The 13,435-nt window shown below is 41.1% G+C and overlaps 1 protein-coding gene across 12 annotated transcripts in view; it reads right to left on the reverse strand.

Moving 5' to 3' along the window:
• Positions 1-859: 859 nt before the first annotated feature.
• tfeb (transcription factor EB) overlaps positions 860-13,435 on the reverse strand; it is a 42,757-nt gene continuing 30,181 nt past the window's right edge. For 7 of the 12 annotated variants that reach the window (XM_028574924.1, XM_028574919.1, XM_028574922.1 and 4 more), the window contains 9 exons: positions 11,278-11,373; positions 10,909-11,097; positions 10,164-10,238; positions 5,984-6,100; positions 5,462-5,579; positions 5,191-5,247; positions 4,531-4,606; positions 4,268-4,424; positions 860-4,174 (listed from right to left, as the gene is read on the reverse strand). In XM_028574924.1, the coding sequence (XP_028430725.1) occupies positions 3,599-4,174; positions 4,268-4,424; positions 4,531-4,606; positions 5,191-5,247; positions 5,462-5,579; positions 5,984-6,100; positions 10,164-10,238; positions 10,909-11,097; positions 11,278-11,373 (1,461 nt within the window). In that variant the 3' untranslated portion in view covers positions 860-3,598. The remainder of the gene's footprint in view (positions 4,175-4,267; positions 4,425-4,530; positions 4,607-5,190; positions 5,248-5,461; positions 5,580-5,983; positions 6,101-10,163; positions 10,239-10,908; positions 11,098-11,277; positions 11,374-13,435) is intronic. The other 5 variants (XM_028574927.1, XM_028574929.1, XM_028574928.1 and 2 more) reach the window with 5 other exon arrangements.

Consider the following 13,435-nt stretch of genomic DNA (forward strand, 5'->3'; position numbering starts at 1 on the left):
TTTAACCGTACTGTACAAAATCTATCTCTCAGAATAGCCAAGTTTCACAGTCAGGTTTTTTTTTTTTTTTTTTATTCATAGTTGGGTTTTATTTCTAAATGCTGAAGGAGTATTTACAACTTATTTAGATGGGATGCATGTGCATTTCTTCACCATTTATTTTCTCGTACACCTTAGGACATATTAGGACGCATTGACGTGCATTCTTTACCAGGAGACTTACACTAACCTTAAGAAGTTGCAAACCTAAAATTGAATGGTTACAGATTAGACGGACATGTTTTCAGGCAAAAATATTCAGCTTGGAATAATTATTTGTGCCTAATGATTTTATTTCTTTTCTTCCAAAAATCAAGAGATAGATAAAATAATCCTTTTCATATTCCTGAATTGCGATCATTCTCCAGAATCTAACATGCTAATATTCAAAAGTGGACACAAGATGTCTCCTACTTAACAAAAATTCCATTCTCAGTGTACGTGCGCTGAATGCTTCACATTCCCACATCACACCTGTCTAAGTCTCATGCTGACCAGCAATTGGCTTCAAAGCTAGTTTTAAAGTGTCACACAATCAGCTCATACACATAGTAAACTCAGACTTAAGGCGAGCACAGAGAAACTTTCTCTTCAGCAGATGAATTTAAAAACAGGTCAAACTCCGCACATACCATCATTCCGCACAGTGAGGGTCAAACATCTAAGAAGTGACAATAAGCAAAACACATTTTTGAGTAAATGTGAAGACTTTTAACCTTGTAGGGACCAGATTTTCGGCGTGCGTGCGTGCGCACACACACACACACACACACACACACACACACTTCTCATCAATAAAAAAAACACTTAAAGCCAGTGAATGGATTCTGGTAAAACATTTTATATTCTCAGTAAAATCAGAACCACTTTTCCCTGTGTAGTTTGCCTGCAGAGCGCCCTCTAGTGGAAGAGTAGATGAGGCCTGAGCAGCTCTTTGGAGTGTTGGCTGGGTGAAAGTACAACATAAGTGAAACTGTGGCTGATAGGGAAAAGGCACAACTCTGGCAGACCGACAGAGACCAACGCAGAGCCAGTGATACCACGCCATGGCAACCACAACTCCTGTCTCAGAGTTTATGTGAAGTCGTCTTCCACTCTCCATGGAAACCAAAGTCAGGGAGGAACCGACCAGAACCAGTAGTAAAGCTTACATTCATACAATGAGCAATTTGAAATCAATCAAATCAAATGATCAAGTTTCTGTTTGGCTCCAAAAAAAATTAAAATAGAGATAAAAATAAAAACCCAATCATATAAAAATGGCATCATAAATGTACACAACCTCTTCATAAAGTCAGTTGAAATCTGGAAGTTTCTAAACGGCAACTTACTCCTTCTCCAATAAAACATTGGTAGCAAATGTGCCTTTACAGTGTGCATACTGAAAATGGCTCTGAGGAAAAAAAGGGTAGTTTTGGAATAAAATTGAAATAGAACTAAAACAAATACAAATAAAATACATTTAAGTGGCTTAGTGGCATATAACATCTGAAATAAATTCCATGTACAAAGTCAAAACAACAATATAGTTTCCAGTGCTTTGGGAGATATAATAATAAACAACAAACTATAATAATAATAATAAAGAACAAACACTTCTTTTAATCAAAAAAAAAAAAAAAAAAAAATCACGTGATGACCATCAATGTTTTTTGTTTTTTTTCCTACTTTTATCAGTACTGATCATAAGCTATATCAAATCACAGCCAAGCCCCAGGTCTACCACAGCAGAGATACAAGTCAGGTCCAACTCAGCCTTCCCCAACCATCGGCGTGACCGCTGTAACCAGTAGGATAGCAGATTTCCATTAGGTGGCACTTTGGACAGCAGACCTGAGTTTCACCTCTGCAGCTGGCAGCTTCACTCAGCTCGTCCGGGGGAGAGACTGAAGCACAGGAGACTTGTTCACAAGCTGATTTGAAAACAGCCTCACGGCTGCACTGTTTTTATTTTTTGTATGTGTTCATCATGCATGCATATGTGTGTGTGTGTGTGTGTGTGTACTAGGTGAGCATCACGTTTAATGCGTGCCTGTTTGTCAACCGAGTGACAGCGTGAATGCATGCAAGTGTGTGCTTTTACAGCGACGACTACGCTACGTATGCTGCCAGCTATGACAAACTAACTCTTTCTCTCTACAGTATTAAACCCTGTCACCAAATATTTCCTTCACCTGGGCCTCTCACGCAAGCTGGGCCATTACAAATTCAATTAGTGAGAGAAAAATTAAACGTTTATCTCCTGCAACAACAAAGGTATAGATGGTACAGAAGAAAAATCTAAAGCATTTACAGGCATAATTGAAGTTGATATTAAAATCTAAACTCTGGTTAGGATCTCCAACCTATAAAAACACGTCTTTGAAGAGCAGCAGCTGCGAAAATGAAAAGGCACATTGATAGGGGTCGTGAGCCGGACACAGTTCACTTTAACATCTGCTACTGCTTAAAAATGATCCGGCTTGTGTATTCTGTTACAGTACCTGAGTATTTTGACACCTCACAGTTGTGGACGACACGCTGTATTCTGGAGACCATCCAAATGTTTTCTCTACTCTACTCTACTATTCTCTACTCTACAAAGGTCATGGCAGTGTCAAGTGTTGAAAGGTGTAGAAACTGGGGGACAGCAGTGTGTGTTTGCATGTGTATGCATTTGTGAGAAGACCACAACTACAGCTAGAAGTGGGGTATATGCAATAAATTAAAAGGGGCTTTGCTGAATGCTGAATTATCTGCCTCCTCCAGTGAGTTTTAAAATGTTTCCTAAAATGTGGACACTTGAAGAATACATTTCAGCTTAGCAGGCTAACGCAGATCGTTGTCAAACACCAAACAGCTTGTGCTAGAGTCTAAAACCGACACTGGAATAACAGATGGTGGAAGAGAACAATGTGACTGGACTGCATCCCCTTAAGATCAATTATGCATGCAGGACCATGAAGCTATTTCCATTTTATTCACTATTGCTTACTCAATCATTTATGGTTACTAAAAGAGGTTGATGTAAGGAGAAAATAACTTGTCCTCTATCAAGTGAGACAATGCACTTGGTTGTCCTTGTATCTGATAACGTCAATCTAATTAACTGCTGGTTTTGTCCCTGGTTCAATTATGATTCAGAGTCACCTTTATGGAAACAAGGCCACGTGTGCTACACTGTATAACTCCTGACCTGGCAGCGTTGGTTCACCCCTTGTAAATGCTCTGTTGGGCAAAGTTTCAAGCTGCACAGTTTATCTCACATGCGCGTGTGTGTGTGCGTGCAAATGTTTGCACTATACAGAATATTTTCAACTGTGTGAGGGCCGTGTACCTTCTTTTGCTCGTGTCGTTAAGGGGAAATAATTGTACCACAAATGAGTGTCATCGGTGTATGTTCAAATTGTGTCATGTATATATATATATATATATATATATATATATATATATATATATATGTGTGTGTGTGTGTGTGTGTGTGTGCTGGGTGAATGATGTAATTTCTGGTGGCAGATTCCTCTCTGCCCTATGTGCTGTAAATGTGTTGTGCTGAAGAATTTTTTACTGAAACCTGTGTCTACAGTATGTCTCCATCATCTATGCTGAAGCTGGATCTGCGGCTGGAGTCGACCGAGGCTTCAGGTGACATCGCAGAGAGCAGTGGGTCTCCTCCCATGGGGGACAAGGGCTCGTCCATCATCAGGAAGCCCATCTCGCCTCTCGTCCCCTGGACGTCCAGTCCGCCCAGGTCGCCTAGCCCCGACATGCCGTCTGAGAAGCCGGGTATCCCATCACACAAGTCCAGCGACTGGGTAAAGTCAAAGGGCTGGGAGCTGCCTACAGCAGGGTACTGGATGGGTGGCTGGGGCTGCTGCAGATGTTGGGGGAGCGGGGGCAGCTGCCTGTGCTGTTGCTGAACTTGGCCCTGGGGGTGGAGGTGGGTTTGCGGGAGGAAGTGGTGCTGCTGGGCCTGGGGATGACCCTGGTTCTGGGGTAAGTGCTGGGGCTGGTGTTGGGCGTGTGCCAGAGGGTGTGAGAGGTTCTCTTCTGGGCTGGTCTCTTGCTTTACGTACGAAGCCATCAGGTCAGGCGGGTTCAGGGCAGAAGGAGAGTTGCTGGGCAGGCCATGTATACGAGCCTGCATCTCCAACTCCTGTAGACAGTGGGCGGAGGGCAACATCGTCAGTCTCGGCGTACTGTCTTTGTTGTGATTGTGTTTCTCTGCATGTGTGTGTAGGTGTGTTACCTGGATGCGTAGCATCAGTTGTTTGTTTGCCATCTCCATCCTTTTGAAGTTGTTCTCCACCTCTCTTGACCTATGTGCATCCTTCTGCATGCGTTTGATGTACTCCACAGACGCCCGCAGTATAGTGCCTTTGTTCCAGCGCACATCACTATGCACACAGTAAAGTATATACAGGCCATTTCCATAGATAAGTAACTGGCAGTAACAGAATGCATTCCAAAAATGATCCTCACTGAACATCCATTGTTATATAAGCAACTCACAGGTCATTGGTTTTGGGGATCATGGTGCCCAGCTCTTTGATACGATCATTGATGTTGAATCTCCTCCTCCTTTCAACTATTGAAGAGGAAAAAAAAGAGAAAAAGGGGAAACAGAGGAAAATACACGATGAAGATAATTGTACAAAGAAATCAAAGGCATTAAAGACAGCACTTACAATACTCAAGGCAGATTTTGGCCTTTAGAACTACAAAAGTCAATTCTCAAGTATGTACTGTATAGCATCCACATGGTTGTCATTGTAGTGCATATGAGAAAAGCATAAATCAGTGCATAGTGGATATACACAGTAAAAGGGACAAACTTTATGCGTGCACACACACACACACACACACACACACACACACACACACACACCTACACACCACAGTCACAGGTAATTACACTTAAGTGCCAGGACAGCAGAACTTACCAGGTTAACCATCCACTAGTTGCACTATGTCAGCTAAATCAGCACAAAGCTATATAAAACCATTCTTGCAAGAGACAGATTATGGTGTGTGTGTGTGTGTGTGTGTGTGTGTGTGTGTGTGTGTGTGTGTGTGTGTTTCTAAGGGCATGTGCAGTATTGTGGGTGAGAAAGTAGAGAAGGTGGTACATTATTTAGGAATTGGGTAGAGCATGCTAAGGGAAAGACTTACTCAGATTGTGGTTGTCTTTCTTCTGTCTCTCCTTGGCCAGCGCACGGGCTTCTGCGTCTTTGCAATAACAAAAAGTGATTAACTAATGGCTGAGACTGTGCCATTTTTCAACACAAGCAATGTATGAATGCTGTTAACAAATGCCACAACATAAATTACAGGACGAGGTACTGTAGGAAGCAAATGTTTTACATTCACTCAATGATAGTCTTTTATATAACTTATGCTGATCGCAATAGTTTAAAAAAATGTACAGCTTGGTTTGTCGCACCTGACAGTTCTCTTTTGACCGTCAGGTTGGCAGGACAGGAGTTGCTGGTCATAGCAACGGCTGGACCCTTCATCCCCGGACCTGTATACACATCCAGGTGACTGCTTGACAGGGGAAGCTGGGGAGGACGCAGACACACAGCCACAGATACATACAACAAATATACACATTTAGAAAACCAACAATCCACAAATAAAAATTACTTCATTAAGTGAGCTGTGCAGAATGCAAGTAGAGAGGGAATAGCATTTATTTGTACCTCTATACAATGCTTTGTTGTCAATGAACAGATGCAGATAAATCAAACCCAGGTCGCACTGGTGTTAAATCTAGATTATTTCTATCTGTTTCCTAGACTACCCATTACCCATACAGCTCCATATACCTTGGTAAGTATTTTTATAAAGTCAGTTTTCATGTTAAGTGTGCTGTAAAGACCCGATAGCAGGAGATAATGCAATAATATCACACATAAAGCAGCCTGCCAAACACACAGCAATGATTGACTATAATCCTATCTACCTTATCTCTCTTTATGGCTTGTTTCTCTTCTCTGCCTTCTCCAGCTCCTGAACTCACACCTGTGGAGTGGTCTCCTAACTCTTGCACTTTAGATGTTGTGTAAAACTGTATGGACTCCTAAAAAGAGATGATTTCCTTTTAATTGTACTGTATAGTTTGAGTGCAATGGACTTGTTTTTTTTTACGCCTTGTTACAAATCGTATCGTACTCCATGAAGCGAGGGCAAATGTGACACTGCTAATGAGGCCTGAGAGATAAAGAACTTTAAGGAAAAGATACCTTATCTCATCTCCTGGCTACTGTGTGAGATCAAACACATTCATATGCAGAAATACACACACACACAGACACACACACAGGTTCATTTCTGTATGTAAACGATATGCTTTGTTAAAGATGAATACATCTTTACTAGTGAGGAGGAAATTACATTATCATGGTGTATACCTTTGCCAACTGTTATTGTATGTGAGGTTTAGATATAGAAATGTTTAAAATGTTTACTATGTTTAGAAATGAAAATTTCTAATTGATCTTCATCACATTCAAACAACATAATACGACTGGAAAGAACTTGTCATATTAACTGCTTTCAGCTGTAAGTTCTAAAAAGCAAAACTGTGCATCATTATAAATGACCAAATCCCAAATAAAAGTTGATTATAAAGCCCCATCCTATTATGGTAACCTCATTTTTTCTGCTGATGCTAAAAAGAAAACACAGTTTCAAATAATTTTTTATTCCCAGCCTCTTCCATGCTTCTGCATTGACCTACCATTTCCTGGCCAGGCGGCCTACCTCTCACAATGCCCCACTCTACTAAGAACCCATCTAACTCCACTGAACAAGCAAGCGTGACTGGGTCTCAATATGGCTCAGTGTAACCATCCATACACACTCAGACACACTTAAGAGTTGAACTGTTCACTTGTGCCTGGTATTCAGTGGTGTTCCCGGCTTTTACTAAACTTTGAGATTCCAAGAATTCCATGGAGTTTGCCGCTTTAATCCCCATTAGGATTAGAAGGTGCATTTTGCGCACTGGTCTGTCAGTTGGGAATAAGGCTCTGAGTTCTGTTTCCAGTTTATTTTAACACTTTACACAGCATTAGTAACGTATTCTGAAAATGCAGCAGTATTAACTTATCAATCTGTGCTTTGTGTTCCTCCCCCACTTGCTTTGTTGTACTGGCTTCACACGCACTGCTCATCCTCAGGGTTGATCAATCGCCTAATCTAATCAATCAGTGTAATGTTAAAAGAAGGTACACACACACACACACACACACACACACACACACACACACACACACACACACACACACACACACACACACACACACACACACACACACACACACACACACACACACACACACACACACACACACACACACACACACACATTGATTAAACTCATCAACAGAGGACATATTATCAGATACAGCTACAGGAGGCTGTTTGGGTTCCCCTCTCTCACACAGTCAGATAGACGACCACTCAATGAGATGAGCCTACAGTAGTTGAACCTACTAATATTTATACTCTAACTGCGCGGTAAACCCCAAGATGACGCTCAATATCAACTCAAACGTGCAATAATTCTGATTCCAGTCTTGCAGAACCAACCATCACGTGCACAAAAAAAAGAAAAAAAAGTTGAAAACCTCACCCACCCCGCCGCCCCTGCTGTGGCTCATTTTATAATCAGGGACCCGAGGCTGGGAGTTAGAGCCGTCACTGCATCCTGAGATGCATTCAGAGCGAAAGCTAAACTCAACCAACCAAAGTCATGTAAAACAGTCTGACAAATAACAGCACTTCAGTGTCTTACCAGCTGAATCTGTTCTCCTTCAATAACTTCCACAATGGCATACGTCTTATTCATCTCCTTCATCCTCTACTCCTTCCCTCACTAGGCCAGCAGTCTTTCTTCTTCTCTCTCAAGCACCAGCAGCACACACAAGTCTCTCTGGCACTGCCGCCCCTGGCTTGGGAGACTGACCTCAGCAACACCGGTCCTGTCTTTCTTCTACTTCCACTCCCCACCAAACAAGAGTGAACTTTCCCCTATCTGGACTTTCAGCCTGTTTTCCCCGTGCACAAATTGCCCTCATCCCCCTTTCCCTCCTCCCATCTTCTCCTCCCCCTCTCCAACCCCCCCTCTCTCTCTCAGAATATCTTGTAAACAAGTTGAACTCTAACTGCTGGCAGTTTAATTGTTAATTTTCTGAGTTTGTTCCCTTAGACACAAAGCACTGTACAGTCCTCATCTGACATGTCTTTCCTACAGTTTCTAACTATGTCCAGCATGGTTAAAGGATGGAATGTCTAGTGCTTGAGTCCATTATACACTTTTGCATGTGTGTATGTGAGTTTGTGTATGTGTGTGACTGGGTATATGGGTGCATTAGGACATATGGCGACATGCAGGAATAAACTGACAACCAGGAAAGCAGGTGTAGCGCAAAATTACAATGGCTGCCTTGCAACACTAAACATTTGTTACACATATTGTGGTTTAACAGGACTAACAACTGCACAAACACCATTACCATCCCTGATAACAGCAACAAAAACTAAGAACATAACAATAAATGAAAGAGGTGACAGAGAAAGACTGCATAGATGCAGGAACTGCGATTACAGACTACTGAAAATCCAATGTCTGAGTACTGACAGCTCTAAATATCCAGCTCTATGACTCATTTAGGGCAGACTGAGCACAAAATATAACCTGAAGTGGATGAGGGTTTCAGAGGACTACATATTACATGAATACAACATTAGAGAAGGGGCCACATGTATCTGCAAATGGCTAGCGCCCTCCCAAGGGTTGAGTGTATAGCAGGTCCAGCCCAGCTAACCCCGACCTGGGCCATAGAACCCCCGTAGGGCCATGGAAGTTTTGCTTTTTTAATTTAATTATTATTATATTATTTTTATTATTTTTAATTTATCATAATTATGTCTTTTATTCTAATATTTGCTTAGTCTTTCCTCTCCCTTCTATCTTCTTTTTCAGTTACAAATACACACACACACACGCGTGTGCTCTACATAACCACCCTTAAGCTTGATTTATACTTCTGCGTAAAATCTACGCCTTTGCTACGTAAGTACGTGGAGACACAAACCTACGCCGGACCCTACGCCGTAGCCTACGCCGTAGCCTGACGTGCACCTCTCAAAAATGTAACTACACGCCGCGGCGACGCACGTTGCTCGGCCGTGGCTTGATAGCCTTGCATTTCCCCCCGACTCATTTCCTGGTTCTCCTTCTCCATAAACAACATGAAATCAAGGAGAGGTTTAACTTTTCCTGTTACAGATTTCCCATCTTGGTCAGAAAGCACAGGGGAGACACTTTGTTTCTCTCACTATGATTCTAGAGTCACTACTCGCTCCGAAGCTAATCACCGTCACTTCTCCCTCGCTCTATCACCCCCCACACACACACACACACACACACACACACACACACACGCCAGCTCGAGGCACACACCAATGCACAAGTATAAACATCAGGCCACTTACGTAGGCTATGGCGAAAGCTCTGCGTCGAGCATAAATCAAGGTTTAGTTTCAACAACAACTGGTTTGCATATTTATATAACAACAATATTGTAATCTATTTTTTGTTGTTGTTTTGTCTTGTTTCGTCTATATGCCTATTTTAGTCTACTCCTATGTATATACCTCTGTTTTGTGTACAGCCCTTTGCACCAATAAAAAGGTGTATGATATCACTCAAACAGCTGAATTGTACCGGACAATAAAATCCTGATATCCTTTTATTAAGACATTACTTCACTGACTTGTATTCTTTGAATAATATTGCATGTTGCTTTTGTTCTAAGGAAAACAGTTGCCAAAGTATCCAAGTTAAGTCAAGCCATTTTTCTTAACATAGCCCAAATTTACAAATCACAAATTTGCAATAAAGGACTTTACAATCTGCACATCATATGCTATCCTCTATCTTTAGACCTTTGGTTCAAATAAGAAAAACAACCCTTTAACTCTCCTGAAACACGTAGGACATTTCTTTGTAAAAATCCGACCTAAAATATGTAACTTAAAAAAGGACAGTTGGTTGCAAAGTACATTAGTCAATATAAAGACAATAAAAAAGGATTCTTGAAATCACACTCTGTTGGTGGGTTGGTTCTACTTACTGTGTTTGGCATCTGGATGTATGTCTCGTCGTAGTTGGGCTGCATGCTGAGGATGTCATCAATGACGTCATCCATCTGGGGAAAAAAAACGTAAAAGCTTAAAGACCTATCATGGCTAACATTGACACAGAAGCTGAAACTAATCTACATTTTTAGCAAATACCATACATAGAGTCACTACTCTCATTTTTTACAAAGCACCTGAAACCTGCTGGCCTGCAGGCCTCCAGGTGAACTGCCATGCAGGTGCATGTCTCACTCAAGAGAAGACTTTAAAGATAACTTCTATGTCAAGGAGTCTAACTGGTAAGACTATTGACTCTCAGAGAGACTAAAAGAAGAGGGGTCAAAGTCTGCCAGGTTCAAAGGGCTTTCCATTCTGCTGTTCGCCTGTCACTTGTTAAGCTGTAATTACTGTAGCAAGGCCATAATGGAGCATTTAAATTCCAATGATAGCCAGTCTCAGTTATTGCCAGTTAGCCAACACATTTTCTACACACTAACTGTACGCACGACACATAAACACCAATGCATTTAAAAATGCTGCTCCAGCTTTCCAAAGACCAATTAAATCATTATGATGCTTTCATAAAATGTCACTTTTCAATCCTCATAATTTTATATAGGAGTGTAATTAACTTATTTTATGGACATTTGTCCAATCTGGATGTAGTAAACTGTACTTTATAACATATCCAGGGATTAATGTTCACGCCACTGTCTGCCCACGCTTGTGGGTGTCTACCTCTGTCTCGTGACTGGAGCCGATGTTGAGCATGGCCATGGGGCTGTTTGGGGCGCTGTTTCCAGACATGAGGGGCTCAGTGTGAAAGTGTGGGGAGTGAAGGGGTGGGGGGGCAGACGCCGAACCCCCTGTAGGTCCCATGTTTGTGGGAGGAGAGGGCGGCACCGGCCCTAATACTGCATGGACTGTCTACGGACAGAGAGAGAGGGAGAATGAGGGAGATGATTGTGTTAATGAGTACTGGCATTGATACATGTACTGCAATATTGTATGGATTGGACAAACCAGACAAAAACAAAAAAGAAATACATGAAGTGGATCTAATGAGAGACAAACATGCATAAACAAATAACATCCAGTTACTAGTACCTGTTTGGTAGCGTAGGTAATCAGGTAATCTTTCACCTGTTGCCTCCGAGACTGACGGATGTGGTAGTCGGTAGGATTCTCAAGGTGGGTCTCTACCTGTATTAAGGGATGGACCATCAAAGGATGTGATCAATTCTTATTCCATTATTTATTTTTTACATTGATCCAATTCCTTTGTTTATCCTGTTAATGATTCCTTTTTCACTACATTTTGGTGGAAACACAACAGATACAGGATTTATAGTAAGTCATTTAATGTTGTTAAAAGACAATCTGATCCAAATAAAGCTGTTGTTACTCACAAACTGACTGAAACTATTTTAATACAAGGATGAATACTAAACAATAATCTATAATGTATATGTTAAATAATGACAGAATTGGCTTTTAATGTTTGTGGAAAAACACAGACATTTAACTGCCAGTTTAATGATTACAACTTGAATCTCAAGATAAAAGATGCACTTGGATTAGTTTAAAGGGATGCACTTGTACGTGTAAGCAAACAGCAAAAACAATTGTGACCATAATGGTATTTTTTCTGCAAATATTACATTTTGCCATGATAGTCCATTTATAAAATTCACAGATTTGAGCATTTTTTAAGGGCTCAAGTGCCAAATGAAAAAACAAAAAAACAGTGATAAAACTTCAACAACCATCACAAGAATGAATACATAAATGTTGAGTGTGTTGTATAAGCTCAGCATGGTTTAACACTAACATTTAAACACACAACACTGGGAATGTGGCTCAGAGGTACACCGCATTATCCCTGTACCAAAACACTGTGATGGCACAAGGACATAGGCTCATTAAATCAGTAGTAAAGCCACTAAATCCTCTATGTGGCTACATAAAGCAATGGGCAGGCCTAATTCCTTCACATCAAAGAGTAAAGCTCAGTAGAGAGCAGGCCTGCTCCCCATTACTACAGAGAAAGACTCAACCCCTCAGCCCTCCAAACCCCCCTCTGTTTTATAACCAGCAGTAGTATTATTTTAAATGAACCAGAAACTTTTCAATAAACACACCTTCATGCTACTTTGTGTATGTTTTTACAGCAAATCATGACCCACTAGATAAATACACATGATTGGCTTTAAATGAATATGTGTCTCATGAGTCAGAGGAACAATAGTTACAAAATAATGTAACTATTCTACCTATTTAGCTTGGCACTGTCAGCACAGATGAAGTACAAAGAAACACAGGAGCTCTGACAGGCTCGGTGAGACTGATAGACAGACAGTTGACCTTATCTACAAAATGAAAGGTAAGACACTGACAACTTTGAGATTCTTAAAATAACAGACACACACACACACACACACACACACACGCTGCACACGCACACGCACACGCACACGTGCACACAAAGTAAACAAATTGCCCCATACAGTTAAGGTCACACACACACATACACAATGTATTGTATGTATTGTGCAAACCCATACACACAAACACACACTATCAAAGATAAGGACACACACAAGCATCTTTGGAATCGGACAAAATGTCACTTCAGCTTTATCAGTCCCTGTTTGACTCAGACTATCTACATCACTCCTGACGGTCCTATCGCAAAACATGTCAAACCTTTCTTATCTTCTGTCTCCCTACCTGCTTGCTGCTCCACCGCATTTTTCTTTCTCTGCCTTTTTTCTAATCTGTCCCTGATTTTCCCCTGTGTGGCAGTGCTGCTGTGTGAGAGGCCACAACGCCCAGTGAAGTCCTAAACACCTCTTCTGCGCACTGCTGCCCTGTCTCCTGCTCAGCAACATGTGAGTGGATTAATGGTGTGTAAGTGCCACAGCCCCTGTCCTTTTGAAACCCCCCTTAACTAACATATTTTCTCTCTTCAGCCAATCCCCTCAACGAGATCTGTTTAGCACTTTGTCTTTGTAGTGCGTTGGCATTTTGACCAGAAACCTTTATTAACTTTTACTACACTATTTAGAAGGATGAAGGGGATTCTGTGTTCAATTAACAATGTATCAAACCACAAATCCCCTTTTAAGTTATTTTTATTTTGCTGTCAAAATACTTCTACATATACAATATGTATGCAATATAGGCAAAACAAGCCCAAAAAAATAATCTTAAAACATATATATATACATACATACTTTTATATACTTCCTTCTCAATAAGTCAT

This window comes from Perca flavescens, chromosome 4 (genome assembly GCF_004354835.1).
Source record: "Perca flavescens isolate YP-PL-M2 chromosome 4, PFLA_1.0, whole genome shotgun sequence".
Classification (NCBI taxonomy): Eukaryota; Metazoa; Chordata; class Actinopteri; order Perciformes; family Percidae; genus Perca; species Perca flavescens.